This window comes from Denticeps clupeoides, chromosome 20, assembly GCF_900700375.1.
Source record: "Denticeps clupeoides chromosome 20, fDenClu1.1, whole genome shotgun sequence".
In the NCBI taxonomy this organism is placed as follows: Eukaryota; Metazoa; Chordata; class Actinopteri; order Clupeiformes; family Denticipitidae; genus Denticeps; species Denticeps clupeoides.
In genome coordinates, this window is record NC_041726.1 from 15,435,569 (window position 1) to 15,451,631 (window position 16,063).

General features: G+C 37.8%; 1 protein-coding gene across 2 annotated transcripts in view; it reads left to right on the plus strand.

Moving 5' to 3' along the window:
- khdrbs3 (KH domain containing, RNA binding, signal transduction associated 3) overlaps positions 1 to 16,063 on the plus strand; it is a 114,314-nt gene that overhangs the window by 58,520 nt on the left and 39,731 nt on the right. For both annotated transcript variants that reach the window (XR_003743374.1, XM_028964780.1), the window contains exon 3: positions 4,905 to 5,021. Coding sequence is in view for 1 of the 2 variants with exons in the window: in XM_028964780.1 (XP_028820613.1) it covers positions 4,905 to 5,021 (117 nt within the window). In the remaining variant the exon portion in view is untranslated. The remainder of the gene's footprint in view (positions 1 to 4,904; positions 5,022 to 16,063) is intronic.

The window sequence follows — 16,063 nt, forward strand, 5'->3', positions numbered from 1 at the left end:
GATCACACAGTTTACAGAAATGAAAATGACATAGGCCATTCATGAACTGAGTTAATAGTTCTGGAAATGTTGCTTTTTTTCTTTTCTTAAATTAATAAGAATTTGTACAAAGGAAATTTGTACAAAGGACTTATTTCTACAAATAAAATTCACATGCTAAAAACTGGCTAGTTCAGTCAGTCTGTACCAGCATCAATGAAAGAAAACATCTAAGTAGTGTGCTCAGACTTTTAGAAACAGGAAGGATAGTGAGGAACCATCATCAGAAATGTGGTCGAAAAAAAAAATGTGAAGATAACTCAGGGTGTTGGGACTAAAGAGCTGTGTATTCTTAACAAAACTGCTGATCCGTGAGGATAATTGTGAAAAAAAATGATAGTAGGCATACAGAATGGAATCATATGGTCATATAGTCATATGAGTCCAGATTTACCCACCTCCAGAGTGATGGGCACGTCAGGGTAAGAATGGAGGCGCATTGTGCCTAGTTCCAACTTTATAAGCCTGGGGGGGCGGTGTTATGATCTGGGGTTGCTGCAGTTGGTCAGGTCGAGGTTCAGCAACATTATGTCCCCAAGGAATGACTACCTGAAACCCGTATTACCAGGTTTTTCCATCAGCAGGCATATTCCAGGGGGACAATGGCAGGATTCCTCGTACTCAAACTCGTGAAAAACTGGTTGAGGGAGACATCATTTTCACACATGGATTGGCCACCTCAGAGTCCACACCTGAACCCCATTGGGATGTGCTGCAGAAGAATTTGCACATCTCTACAATATTTTGGCAAAAAAATGAATGCAACTCTGGACCGAAGTAAATGTTGTGACACTGTGCAGAAGCTCATAAAAAAAATGCCACAGCAAATGCGTGCCATAATCAAACCTAAAACCTAAAACAGCAAATATTACCAATCCAGCAACTAATACAGATGACAGATCTGCATAGAACATGGAACTTTAAGGCTTGCACACACAGACGTCACAGCTAGATTAATAAATATCTTATTTCATTTGTTTGATAGGTTTTTATTTAGCAGTGTCCTCAGAAGCGGCTGATTTAGTAACTAGCCATTGTCCAGTGATTTGTAGTTTTGAGCCTTCCGTGACAGTAGGTGAAGCGCCCGACAGATTTATCACACAGGCATTGTTTGTTCCCACCAAACTGAATGCTCCAGCGGCAGGAATCGGGCCAGATGCATTAGCCACATGTGTGGACAGACCTCAGTTAAAAGCCAGTTTCGCAGACTGATGCGTCTTATTTAAAGAGCAAGATTAAAGAGCTTGGTGCCAATTCCAGCCATTACTCCCCACTCAGACATAAGCCTGAGTGGAAAATGATCTGTCTGTGCATAAATAAACTAAATGAATAAATAATGAAATAAACAAACCAGCGACTTTCCGAAATCCTGTGTATGCGCATTTTGAGTCGGTTTTCATTGCGTCCACAGATTTACGCTGATCTCATGGGGTTAGGCCATCACATTTTCCATGATTAATGTTTTATTTTTCATTCAGGGCTGGTCAAAAAAATGCCAATAGCATTTTTAAGCAAAGCAGACTGGTTCCCTTGAGGAACACAGTGCTTCAGAGCACTTGGGAAACGTCTAACTCTGATTGGACATTCAACAATTTCCCTCCATCAGCTAATCTTTTCATGAGTACCTTGTACAACCCACCCAGGAATCCTTTCTTTGATAAATCTGTTAAACTGTATAATGATCTGTCCTCTGGGTGTCCAACAACACTTTTGGCTAAGGCTCAATAAAATGATGCACAGTGAGGATGACAACTGGTCCCCTGTTCTTTAACATTTCATATGAATTTATTCAGCTAATGCTGTCATCCAGAGCATTTTACAATCACTGGTTGTGCACTCTGGAGTGCAGAGTAGACTTTTACCACTAAGTTGTCCTGATGCATAGGAACCAGAGATATGAATGATGCATTGATTTTTGAGTTTCTCAGCTAACATGACTAGCAGTGGTTTTCAAAGAGACTGGTTTTGTTAAAATAGCTACATCTGTGAGAGATCCATATCATATCATAGCTTGCAAATGTATCTACAAAGATGTGTTTGCCTTAGAAATGTTTTTGGTTGTGTAAGGTTAAAGGCATCCTCAGGCCTTACATACTTTTTGTTTTGATTTTGGAAAAAAATAATAATTGAGCATCCATACTGATTAAATGTCATTAGCTATAACCAGACATGGGTAGAGAAGCCAAACATTCTACTAAAGTATGAGTAGAGTACAAGTAAAAAGTAGTCACCCAAAAAAATACTCAAGTAAGAGAACAAAAGTATTTAGTGATACGACTACTCAGGCACTTTGTAATGGTTTGAATTTAATATCTAATAAATTTTTTTAGAAACAATGTATTCAGACAGAAAAAAAATATAAATATGCAAATTCTGGTATATCCTAATACTATTAATAACTTATTAAAGTATAATTTGTAGTAATTAATATTTCATTAATAATGAAAAGAAAAATATATATATGTTAATTATATGTGTTAGCATGAAAAATTATATTAAATATAACAACTAAGCAATAGTTAAAATCCATCCTCTACAGAAAATGTATAGAGGTCTGCTTAGCTCATGGAACCATTTGTCAAGAAGCATCATTATGAAAGACTGGGACTGACTTTGTATTTTTTCTGTAACCTTTGGTTTTAGCACTGAAGACATCCGCGCTGTGTGAAATTTGTGCCGCTCATGGCAACGTCTGAATGGTCAAATGATATTTTTGCAATGACTGATTGGTGAATGTGTTAGATCTACTGGCAGCATCTATTTGGCAAAAATAAGGCATACATATTGTTTTAAAAAATAACAAGTAGACTTTTGACCAATGTAAGAGTAAGAGTAAGGTTTCTTATTCACAAATGTACAAGTAAAATTAAAAAGTATCACATAGTAAAACTACTCTTAGAAGTAAATTTTTTTATTTTTCGAAAAGCTGTTCCAAGTAAATAAAACTTGTTACTACCCACCTCTGGCTGTAACATTAGCTTTAAGTGGAAATCTACAATCGGGATACTTTATTTGAGTTTGTAAGCTTGTGTTGCACACTAGTCCAATCTTAAAAGATATTTAAGAACATCTTGCGAGGCAGGAACATCCACGTAATGTCTACACTGGGTGCATCCACCAAAAAAAAGGCCAAACACACCAGGTGTAGTGAAGGAAAAAGAGGTGCAGGTTTATTTACAGTGTGAGAAGTGATCAAAAATTCAGACAAAAACACAAACAAAAAACGCATAAATATATACATATGCGCAAAAGATACACAGCCTCAAATCAAGCTGTTACACTACTGCTCCAAAATACCTGAACCACCAACCTGACCTTGACCCACACGAAGGCCCCCGGCCTACTACGCTGGCCCCTTAAATACAACCCACAATCATAGCCTAATCGGGTAAGCTCAAGATGGCAGGGGGACAAGCAGGCGGTCATAATCAGGTCAACTCTAGATTTCTATATATGAACATAACATATTAAAAGAACATATTCACAATTCACCATTTCATAAGACATGACTCAAATCATACAAAGAACACTTATACATTAACAAAATAAATACAGCAGACAAACACTTACCCCCCTACATCAAGCACCCTGTCCCCTGTCCCAAGCCGGTCTATAAAGGCCCCGTTCTCCCATGGCGCGCGTTTCCATGGGGAACATTTACTAAAACCACTGCGAATACGTGAACAGTGTGCATGCGTAATTGTGTGGAACTATAGATGGATACGGAAGCTGAAGAGTGGGTACCTCACTGTACGCTAGGATGGTTAACAATAAGTAAATAAATAAATAAGATAAACTTTTATCTGAACCCAGGAAGACAATGGAAAAAGCAGTGGTCTTCCAACCTGGTTGATTGCAAAGTTCATTGACCTCCTAGACCTGCTGTTTCCGGGTGGAGCTAGATTTCTGAAGGCTGTAATGGGAGATGCTTCCTACAGGAGCCAAGGATTGTGACGGGATGGTGACAGTAACCAGTACAAGGCTGAATCAGCATGACAGAGAAGTTTCAGTCCAGCAAAAAAAAACAATGAATTGTCCCTTGATCACTCTTTTTTTCCATAATCTTCATCCTTGATATGTATAACAATTTAAATTAAGATTATCATCTGCTTCAGTAACTACTACTACTCAAGATTTTTTAATGATAAAAATAGTAAAATCATACATTTATTTGTTAATATATTGATGTATGTTTACTTAAGTGTTATACTTGAGTTATACAAGAGTTTTGTTTTGCTCATTATTCAATTATAGAACTTTAACAGGACTTTTACAAATACCTGTAGTTCCCATACACATTTTATATGTCATTTGTGGCCACTTCTGCGTCTTCTGCTGAAAAATACCATATTTCAACAACAACATGGTACCTTGCTATAGTCACCATAGCACCCATTATCTGAAGATTCAGACTCTGGCTCTCAGCTCAGGGTAACAGCATTTCCTGGATTGTATTGTACTCATAAAAACAGAAAATTGTGGCTATGTGTTTTATGACTTACTGTTCTGGGTCATTAATCCTCTATTTGAAGGCTTTCATTTTTTTTATTTTATTTTGCCACTATGCTTTTTGCCTCCTGAAGATTCTTATGTTGAATAAATCTAAAACAAAATCAATAGGTAGAACCAATGGCTCTAATGATACTTTTTACTTGCCCAGACTGGTATGTTTCTTCATTAGTTGGATAGATGACATCTACTAGATGTCTTCTACCACGTCTTCTACACATCTACTAGATGTCTTTTACCACCACCATTGCTGACTAGTAAATATTTTCATGTATGTGTATGGATTATGACAGAATTAAGTATTTCCCCCAACTGAATAAAAGCCGGATGCCTCTGCCTTTGTTTTGTTCCTATAGTTTAACTTTGTTGGGAAACTCCTGGGTCCACGTGGGAACTCGTTAAAGAGGCTACAGGAAGACACGCTCACCAAGATGTCAATTCTGGGAAAAGGATCCATGAGAGACAAAGAAAAGGTAACACCAGCAATTCCCTCTTCGATTGTTTTTGTCCTTGATCTTTGTCTGTCTTTTTTTTTTTTCCATTTTCTCTTTATATATTTTCACCCAATTGTGTATCCCTCAGCCGGGCCTTCCTCTATATTTACCGTCTTTCCATTAATGTGAATGAGAGAAACTGTGGCTCAAGTCAGGCTCAAGGGTGGAACGGTGTATTACACACCACAACTGCTTAAACAGATGCAGACATGACATACAAGTTTGAAGATTTACACAGCAAGTTGGATGTCAAAAACTGAGAGCCCAGTTTTCTCGGTGCAATAATAGACAGCACTTGGAGTGCATTGCGACATAAATTAAGTCTTCAGGATTTACAGGAATAAACAGATTCAGACAAGGAAGTACCGCTAGCTAGTTATTTGCATTCAGAGGGGGAGGGACTGTGTATGTGTCAGTTGTGGTGAGCAGATTTTTTGGTATGTTCTAATAAAAGCAATTGACAGTTGAGTTATTTCCTTTGCTCATAATTACACTTGTAAATGCAATGTCAGCTGTTCTAGTAATGTCCTTGTCTGAATCTGATCTTCAACCTTCCCAAATTCTCCCACACCACCCCTCCACTGGTTCCCAGTAGCTGCACGCATCCGGTACGAAATACTGATACTGACCTGCAAAACCAAACATGGAGTAGCACCATCCTACCTCACAGCCCTTATTACACCTCACACTGCACCTTGTATACTCCGAGCCTCCAGTACTACTCGCTTGGTCCCTCCATCTCTGAAGGTACAAGGAAGATACTCATCTAGACTCTTCTCTGTCTTGGCCCCTCGGTGGTGGAATGAACTTCCCCTTGAGGTCAGAACAGCTCAGTCACTGAACACATTCAAACAGCAGCTCAAGACCTTCCTCTTTGGAGAACATTTAGATTAACTTGTAACTTTCTAATTGTCTGATTTATGTATAGAAACTACAACAGAGTGAATAAAAAGATTGTATTCATAGTTGGTGGTCCTAGTGAACCAGAATTGATCACTTCATCAATGGTAAAGTCGTTTTAAGTTGCTCTGGGTAAGGGCGTCTGCCAAATGCCTTAAATGTAAATATCAGAACTACACGTGCAGATACCAGATCTTGATACCAGACCTTTAATTTAACACTTAGGGTAAATGAACTAGAGGAATTGGCATTAATGCCACTTCTCGAAGAGGGCTAGTGAGTTAAAAAAGCTGAATGTTGCATAAAAGAGTGTTGTATGATGCTGAAGCTGTGTTTTAGATAAGGGATCACTTGTATCTCCATCACTGCATTGATAAGTGGAGTGGATGAGGCTACATAGATGTTGATGTGTTTTGAACTTGCTGCAGCAGTAATAGGGTGTAGCATCTTCTTAGATGCATAAACTGAACTGAAAACTTTGAGAACGGGTTTCTCAAGCCAGGTGGCGCATTAGACCAGGGGCTCATCTCCTGTTTCCAAAATGCATCACAACCTGCTTGAGAAAGCTGTTCTACTATGATAATTGGTGATGGAAATAAATTATGTTCAATAAGATGTACTTTGTGTTTACTGACGGTTTATTCAGTTAAATAGCTGCATCCATGTTACCACGTCACGTTTGATGTGGTCATTTCACAGTTAGCAGACTGTTCTCGCCCCCTACAGTGCAATTCGGCTAGGTATACATCCGCGCTAAAATATCAAGGTGAAAGTCATCATAGTGTAGCGCTTCTGTAACTTTGTGTAACTTTTTGATTTCGTTTCTTGAACCACAAATGATGAGCTGACACCCAAGAGATTTTCTGTGCAAAGTGTATTCTGTACAAAAAGCAAGATCGCGTCAGAACATCGCATCACACATCGCGTCTTTCTGCACCTCTCTCTCTCACAACTCACGCCATGTGTCCAAGAGAACTGAACATTAACATAAAGCATTCACAATTTACAATACTGCATTCCTGTACAAAAAGCAAGGTCACGTCAGAACGTTGCGTCACACATTGCGTCTTTCTGCACCTCTCTCTACAATATGCAGTATTAAAAGAACATAAAAAAAATATTCACAAAATAGCACACATGCAAAATATTCCTAATATGTACATAAATTAAAATGAAAGAAATAACCCCATGCTCCCGCCATGTGTCCAAGAGACCAGAACCAAGTCTCAAAAACAAAATAAAAGTCTTTAGAAAATAAGAAAATAAATGACACAAGAAAGAAGAAATATACTTATAAATCTAGTGTAACCATTTAACTCCGGCACAATAGCTTGCGTAGTATAGACCCAGCTCCCAACCCAACTTTGTGAATAGATTAATGGCGATATTTTTTTTATCGCCCAATAAGAGTCTCACGTTAACACAGCACGTTAACGCCGATAACGGCCCACCACTCTTATTGGGCGATAAAAAAAATATCGCCATTAATCTATTCACAAAGTTGGGTTGGGAGTGTGTGTGTGTGTGTGTGTGTGTGTGTGTGTGTGTGTGTGTGTGTGTGTGTATATATATATATATATATATATATAAAATTGATTACACATTGATTATGTTACACAGAGGTTCTAAACTGGTCTGGCTGCTTTGTTCTAATGTTGGAATATTCCATTCAGGTGAAGAATCTTCTGCAGCTGTCGATGAACATGTCACCTATTGATCGTAACAGTCAAAAAGAAGTGCTTCCATATGATGGAGAGAATCATCATGACCACACATCACAGTTGCCAAATATGCGGAGAAGACAATCATGCCTCTTTTAGAACCATACATCATTCCCACACTCTTCCATGAGGTTCCTGATGATGAGCTGCTGTGAGGAATGAAGGAAGAGAAGAAGAAAAAGGAGGAGATGAAAAAAATCTTGAGAAAATGACACAGAGATAAAGAGGATAGAGGGCCACTGGCACTGAGTACAGTATTTACTGCGGAGTGTTCAGTGGCCAGTTGAAACTGGCGCTCTGGACACTGAACAGTCCGCAGTAAACATCATACTCCATGTTACTGTCTTCTCTATGTCTTTGGCAGCCTTGAAATATGGCCACGATCATTCTGTTCCTCATACGGAAGCATTTCTTTTTGATTGTCACGACAAAAAGACGCGTTCCTTAACCACGGTTGGAAGGATGGCCTGTCATTGAAGTGTTGCTGGTCTAAGCAGTCTGTGCCGGGCCATCTCTGCAGAGATTTACTGAGGCAAGACCAGAGCCAGTGTTCTTCGCAATTCACATCAAACATCCATGTTAATTTAAATTTAAAAAGTTCAATATACAAATAAATAGTTGATGTCAGTTGTAAACTAAAAATATCAGTATACATTAAAGTATAATTGATGAAAAATAATATTGACGATTAAATTATGATTTTATATGGTTTAAGGAGATGTCCTAGAGGTCTGGAAGTTTGGGGATTAACCAGTAAAGAATCCCAGAAGGCATTACTAAAAATGCATTAAAATAAAATAAATTATCTATTATTTCAACATCAGTTTCCCCAAAATAAAATCAAATACAATCAAAACCAAATCACTGGGGTAGATGCCAGTTAAACTTCGAAATGCACCTCTTTGGATTTTGACAGAACTGGGTATTTTAAATATAACAGAAATAGGAAGACTATGACTAGCAAAATGATTCTCATTTACAAAGAGATTAGGCAGGAGAAGAATCCGGAAACAAGTTAGAAGCTTGAGCAAATATATTAGCCGGGTTTGCTTTGGAAAGAATCGAGTTCCTTTTCGTGCAGGTCATATTTGATAGGAAAATCACTTTCAAAAGTTGCATCACAGACATAATGCCCTTGTCCATGATGCATTGAGTTGGGACCAGAATGCACTACTTTCAGCCAGTTCTTCAAACAACTACATCAAGTCGCACCCACAGATAAACAATTTGTACCATAAAATGTATTATTGTATAAGCCACATAATTAATAAACAAATATGATAATATATAATGTATGTTTTGTTTGTTTTTAATTCATTTCAATTTTGATTTTGAGAATAAATTAATTCAAGCACCAAAGAAAATCTGAAGAGCCACTTGGGAACTGAAAGAGCCGGCTCTTTTAAGGGGACCATGAGTTTGGGACTAATTTAATTGTCAAGTTTTGTCGACAATGTTGGAGATAAACCCTTGGGGAGTTAAAACCAAATTTTGGTTTGTTTCTGTTCTAGTCCAGTGCTCCAAAGTGTCTCACCTAATTAATAACCAGTTGAAGAACTATTATTAATGCAGTTTTCAAAAGGATTAAATCTACTGTTTAAAATGAGCCCTCTAAGGGCAGTGTGAGCAGGAGGTAAGATAAGAACAATTGTCTGCATTACTGAAAGGTAAGGACAGTTGATAAATAACCAATTTCTCCACTTTATTACATATACATATGCTAATTCAAAGTAAAACCTAAATTATAATGAATAATAAATGCAATGTTAATGATACATTTCAGTTATCTAAAATTGAAATCAATGATCAGTTTTTGAATGTGGCCATCCCCAAATTTAGTCTGTTTTCAGTCCTGAAAGATTTTTAATCATCATATTAAATACTCTATACTGAGTTGTGAACTGAGGTTGAATCAGGTACATTGGTGATTTATGCAGGGGTTTATTTTATGCTTTTGCTTTCATTCACTTTGATTTAAATGATGTGTTTAATACAGCAGTTGTGGTTAGTTTCACTTGATTTACATGATAGACACTGCCAAACACTGACCTTGCAGGCTGTTTCTCAGTTCATTATAAAATCTGAGCAGCTGTGGCTGTTCATTAGGGCTGAAGAACAGCACGTTCTTCTGCATGTTTCCTACTATGTTCGCTTTTTTAGGTATCATTTGATGAAGAGGTCCCTTTGTAAGAGCTGATCCGAGGATGATATAGTTACATGTTGATCACTCCTCATGGCTCTGCTGCCAAGGCTCTCATTCAACTTCATCATTTTATGAGAGCCAGAAGTGAAGGGACTTTTCTTAAATCAGAAAGGACTATCCTGGTTTGTGGCCCTCATGCAGTACAGCCAAAAAATGTGATTATTAACACAATATTATTGAAGTACATGTCTAGGAAGTGCTCATTTCATCTGTGTTATGAACAAAACATTTTACCTCACATAAACAGAAAAGCCTGTAAGGACAATTTTCTTCTAACAAATATATCTGAGATGTGAAGCCCTAGTCATAAAGCAGTCCAGGCAATGCAACACTCCTCATGTTGGAGCAGTAATTCTCGGCAAGATCACACTCAATTTCTCTCATTGATTTTGGTTAGGTCAGGTATGTTCGGGTCAAGCTCACAGTAAGAGCAGTAATTAAGCACGACCTTCTGGTCTATAGTATCTATCCTTTCTGTATGATTTGCTGCTTGAATTTTTTTCTTTTGTGAATTGTGAAAGTATTTTGCAAGTAGTAAATTCATTTTATTAAATGTAACATTGTTCATTTGATTTGCACATCTGGGCCATTGTCATCAGGTGATGCATTTTAATTATCATGAGAGAGATGGATACTTAAAGATGGATACAAAAATGGATACTGAAGAGGTGAAACAGAGGATATGAAACATGCATATTTTCTTTTTCTCTTATAGCGGGCTTTTAAAAAGCCATGCTTTTAAAAGCTGTACTTGTCAGGTCGGGATCTGGCCAAAGAATTGATACCTTACGCTTGCCATATCAGATATTTCACCCTCAATCATAGATTGCATGGCTAGTTTAAGTTCACCTTTGCACATCTGTCCATCTCGAGGCAGCATGTGAGCTATCTTGTTATACACAGCATCTCGATTTTATTTTATTTTTTTCTATTTTGTATTTACATTCTATCATTTATTTAATAGCAAATAGTTTTGAATAAACTTTAGACTTTTACTGTTCTTTAGTTAGTGACTACTAATCAATTAATGTTAGGACACAGGTGAATTAAAAAAAAAGTTGATTTATTCTGCAATTAAATGAACAAATTGTGCTAATGCAACCCTATTTCAACCAAATAACAACCTATTATTAACCTCAGTGTATGACTACACATACTGTACAGCATGTGATTTTCAGCATGTGATCTCAGATGGGTGCATCAGTGGCCTCCCATGGTGTAGTCCATAAAACAACTTAGTACCTCAAGGCTCCTCTTTTAACCTGGTCCACCCAAGATGTAGACCAATACTAGAGTGTCTGGTGCATAACGTGGCTGTGGGGCAGCATGTATGGCCATCACAATCAGGGTTATTATACAGTATATCGAACTGTTAATTTATCTGTTCCCAGGAGGAAACAAGTTATTTTTTAAAAGTGTGTTACTGCTCACTTCCCGAGAAAAATGGAAAAATGAAAAAAAAAATTTTGTTATATATGTAGTTAAAATATTGGTAAAAAGAACTTATTGCCACTCCATAGGACCATTATTATTATATTCACATGTGGATACAGATGCGAGTTTATTGGTATAACAGTGACTAGAGAGTGAGCTCTGGGTGAGGCTGGAACAACGCAGTGAGTTGGATGAATGGAGCCCTGGAGACCCAGGTTTTTCTTTCCAGTACTGTAAGATGTACATTGCATGTGTGAATCAAAGAAATTAAACTTTAAAGGCATTTGACTCCCTAAAACTACTCTTCCTCAGCCAACTTCTTGTAGTTTTTTGCATGTTTGGTTGTGTACTACACAACCAAAAATTTTGTGGCCAAAATTTGCAAATCAAATTAACATTTTATCGGGTCATCCTCGGGCCAAGATTTAAAGCTTTAGAGTAAAAAGCTTTTCTCTTAACTTCTGTAAATAAATATTTTGCTGTCCACGCCTTGTTTGTGAGTGACAGCATGCAGGTCGTAAAATTCACAGTCTAATTTAAAGGGAATATGTCTTTCCACTATACAGCATACCGATCTTTGAGTATATGGAAGTTTGTAGATGTTACTTATTTTTATATGGGAAGGTGTTTTGGCAGTGATCTGCAGTACTTTTATTGTTGGGCATTGTAAGATTCAGAATAAAGTCCAGTCGACTTTATGGTAATGACATGATTTTGGAAGGCGACATGTTGGAAAGTGGAAGTGTTTTCCGTTTTTCTGTGGTGTACATCTGGTGTCTGTGTTTGACATCTCCAGTTCTAAAATTCAACCCCAAACATGACCTCTCCCCAGGTAGACACCCCACCCCCAAAACTGATGCATTTTCCTCAATCTGTACCAAAGTCTTGCCTGAGCGGTGTGACCTCCTGGGCTTCACAATGACATTTTAAAACCAGCCGAAAAACCTGCAGGAAGGTATAATTGCTGTCTTTGATGTCACCCCCTGGAACGTATTAAACACAGAAACTCATTCCATTTCTAAAGCCTCCAGTGGAAGAAAAAGAGGTAAAAGAACCCTTTTTCTTTTCTGCTCATTGGCAAACGAGTAGGATGTTTGAATGGATGATCCCTTATTGTCAGCAGGTTTCTGTGTCTGCTACAACTAAGATTCCTTCCTTTCTCGCTGTCTGTACCACTTTCTAGGCTCTGTGATTTTGAGGAAAAGAATGGCGTTCTATGAGAACATTTGCCAGGCGGGCGGAGGCTGTAAATGGAAGAGGCCTGGCTAATCTACTGCTACAGGCAGAGGCAGAGAGGGTGGGATTATCAGTGGATTTTAATGATGGGGTTGTGCTCACAAACATAGCGTAGCAGACTCAAAAGCATGCACACATGTTCACGTTCCAAAATGGTCTTCATCTACATCCAGGGTATTGACAAATAACAAAAAGCACAATTATGATCTTCCATGTCTTTGTTGGGAACAACCATATTCATCTCATAATGCTACTAGAAAAGGTATTTGAACCTTTTAGTTAAGTGGTTGGCCTAGCAGGTAAGGAAACACCGTCCCCACTAGAAGTGTGTGTTGGAAAGGATACATGGAGATATATTATATATCAAGATTTATATCAAGATATATTGTGATACTGTACATACTTTAATATTCTACAGTTTAACAGATATTTAACATTTTTATATTAACAGAGTTAATATAGTTTCTGTGTACGATCTGGGTGGATCACATTACATTCATAATTCAGCTAAAACAACATAACTCGGAACTGAATTTTAACTGTATTGTCTTTGTATTTTAACACACTGAAATAGTGGACACCAAAAACATTAAGATAAGATGCATAAGATTGAAAATGCCCAGTCAGTTATTGAGGGGCTAGTGTGATGATTGTAGACGACTGATTCAGCACCATTTTTTGGTATACAAAAATATCAATATTTGATGTCCCTGGATCAATACAATATCACCATACTGCTGTATCGATATTTTCTAACAGCTCTAGTCCCCACTAGTTCTCCCTGGGCACGGTTTACACACACATTCCGCTGTGTTGCAGTGTTTCACAATGACAATCGATTCACTTTCACTTTTCAAATTGCCTGTGTTCAATCTGTGTTCAAGTGTCTACAGTACAATATGTAAAATGCTTGAAGTTTGCAAAAGGTCACAAAAAGACACTTCACATCGCTATTGGCAAAATGTTTTATGGACTGATTGAACATTGGGAAGAGCAAAAGCACCACACAACATAAAACGTGCACTGTATATCATCATGAAAACATGAAGCCAACCGTGAAGTATGTTGGAGGAAACATCATGATTTGCCCATTAGTACCTGGTCAGCTTGCAATCATTGAGGGGAAGATGAATTTCCTAGTGAATCAAAAACATTCTGCAGGAGAGTGTCACTTATTGTGTATCTGCTTTTAAAAAGTTTAATTGCCTGTACCTCGCCACTCCTTTCTACTCCTCACCTCATTTCCGATTGGCCACCTCCACTATCTGGCCATGCATTTCAGCCTGTCTCTGACTTTTTAACGTGTCCTCTGAAATGCCTTGGTGCAGTCCGTTGTCCGTGGCAATATTACGTAAAACGCAACATGCCACACGGAATGTAACTTCCTGTGTATTCTACTGAAATGTATCACCTTGACTTGCCGAAGCACCTGAAACATATTTTCACAATGCCAAACGTACACTCAATAACAATCCAAGCTCTCAACAAAGCGTTATCAAATCTATACAACTGCTGTAATGTTTGGAGTGATAAGCCACGTACGTAGCAGGTTGGCCATTTACTCCTAAATATATAGGAGTAAATCTTCTCTGAGATTTTCCGCACCATTATACAAAAAAAAAATCTTTAAAAATCATACAATGTGATTTACTGGATTTTTGTTTACATTCTGTCTGTAAGTCATAATATATAGTATAATACATCATACATTAATATATGTATAACAAAGTAAAAAATATATATATATTACTTTGTTATACATATATTAATGTATGATGTATTATACTATATATTATGACTTACAGACAGAATGTAAACAAAAATCCAGTAAATCACATTGTATGATTTTTAAAGATTTTTTTTTTGTATAATGGTGCGGAAAATCTCAGAGAAGATCAAAATGGCTATAACCCTGGTAGTGTATAAACCCGTGGCAATAATGGAATATTAACCTCGGTGTATGACTACACATACTGTATAGCATGTGATTTTCAGCATGTGATCTCAGATGGGCGCATCAGCAAAAACATATTCTAATACTATGCAAACAATTTCACTAACAGCAAATAGTCCAATAGTCCTTTGTGTGTGTGTGTGTGTGTGTGTGTGTGTCTGCTGCATGGGCTGCACAGTGCAGACCTCTGCCTGTAAAGAGGGAGATTTATAGGCTAAATTAGCATCTGGTTAACATACGCAAGACTCTTTAAAAGTGGGCTATTTATAATCATAGGACATGACAGGGACTGCCTCCAGTGTCCCAGCACGAGTGTGTGTTTACACTCATAAATGCTCACCCACACAAATAAACACCCACTCCTCTCACCCAACACACACACACACAAATACCCTGTGTGCTCCACACACACTATTGTGTGTGTGTATGTGTTTGTTTTATTTAGGTCTGGCAGTCCAGTTAAACACCACTTGTCTGGCACCTTTATTTGTCCTAATGGGACGGGTGTTTATTTAAAAGGTGCCCACCCTGTGGTCCGTTCGGCGTGATTGACAGGGGCACTGGCCTTGTGTAAATATTGGTATGCACACCATATCTGGCATCTCCTATCTGTACTTATGCGGTCCCTCTGATGTCTGCTGGCATTTTCAGATGTCTAGTGCCATCAGAGCGTTGAAAAGCCTTTCTGGTGCCATTCCTTTTTATCAAAGCGCAGTGGCGATATTGATGTGCTGATAAAAATAAAAAAAAAAACAATTATGAACAGTGGTATTAATTCATTTTTTTGGCCTTCTGGACAGGTGTGTGTGTTTTATCTAGCACTGTTGTGTGTGACGCTGTGTGTTGTTTCCATGCAATGGTGCATAGTGTGTGTGTACTGTGTGAAATGGTATTGGAGTGGATATGCTGTATGTTCATTTCTGTCAGTGATGCACAGTGGTGTCGGTGTATGTGTTTTGATAGTCGGTGTTGCTGAAGGTTTGTGACCTTATGTCTTCTGTGTGTGTGTTTATGTGCATGATCATTCTTTAGATTATTTTTATGATACACTTGTGTCTGTCTACAGTGTATATGCTTCTGTATTGAATTGTGTTGGTGGTGTTTGCACATCTGTTGTCAAATGTATAGGTACCCTCACTAATATAGTTAAATACACTTAAATACTGTAAATATCAGAATCGCTTTTTTTTTGGTTCCATCCATCGGTGTCTCACCAGCAACTCAATACAATACATAATGTAAAGGACAGCACAATAGAAAACAGTGCAATTGTAAAATAAGATCCATTACCATACATACATAATAAAGACAAAAGCAATCTATCATAAAAGTGCAATTATCATGCGTGATCAGACCTAAAGCGTGGTGAGAGTGATGACATGGCAGAAAAAAATCTTTATGTTGGCTGGTTCGGGCGTGCAGACTTCTCTGTCCTCCTCCTCTTAGAGGGAGGAGGTCAAAAAAGGTTGTCTCCAGGGAGTGAAGTGTTCTGAGGTGACTTTTTTTTTTTTTTTTTCTCCATTGGAGACGTTTGGTCCTTACAAGAAAAAAAGAGAAAAAAAAAAGGAGTGTG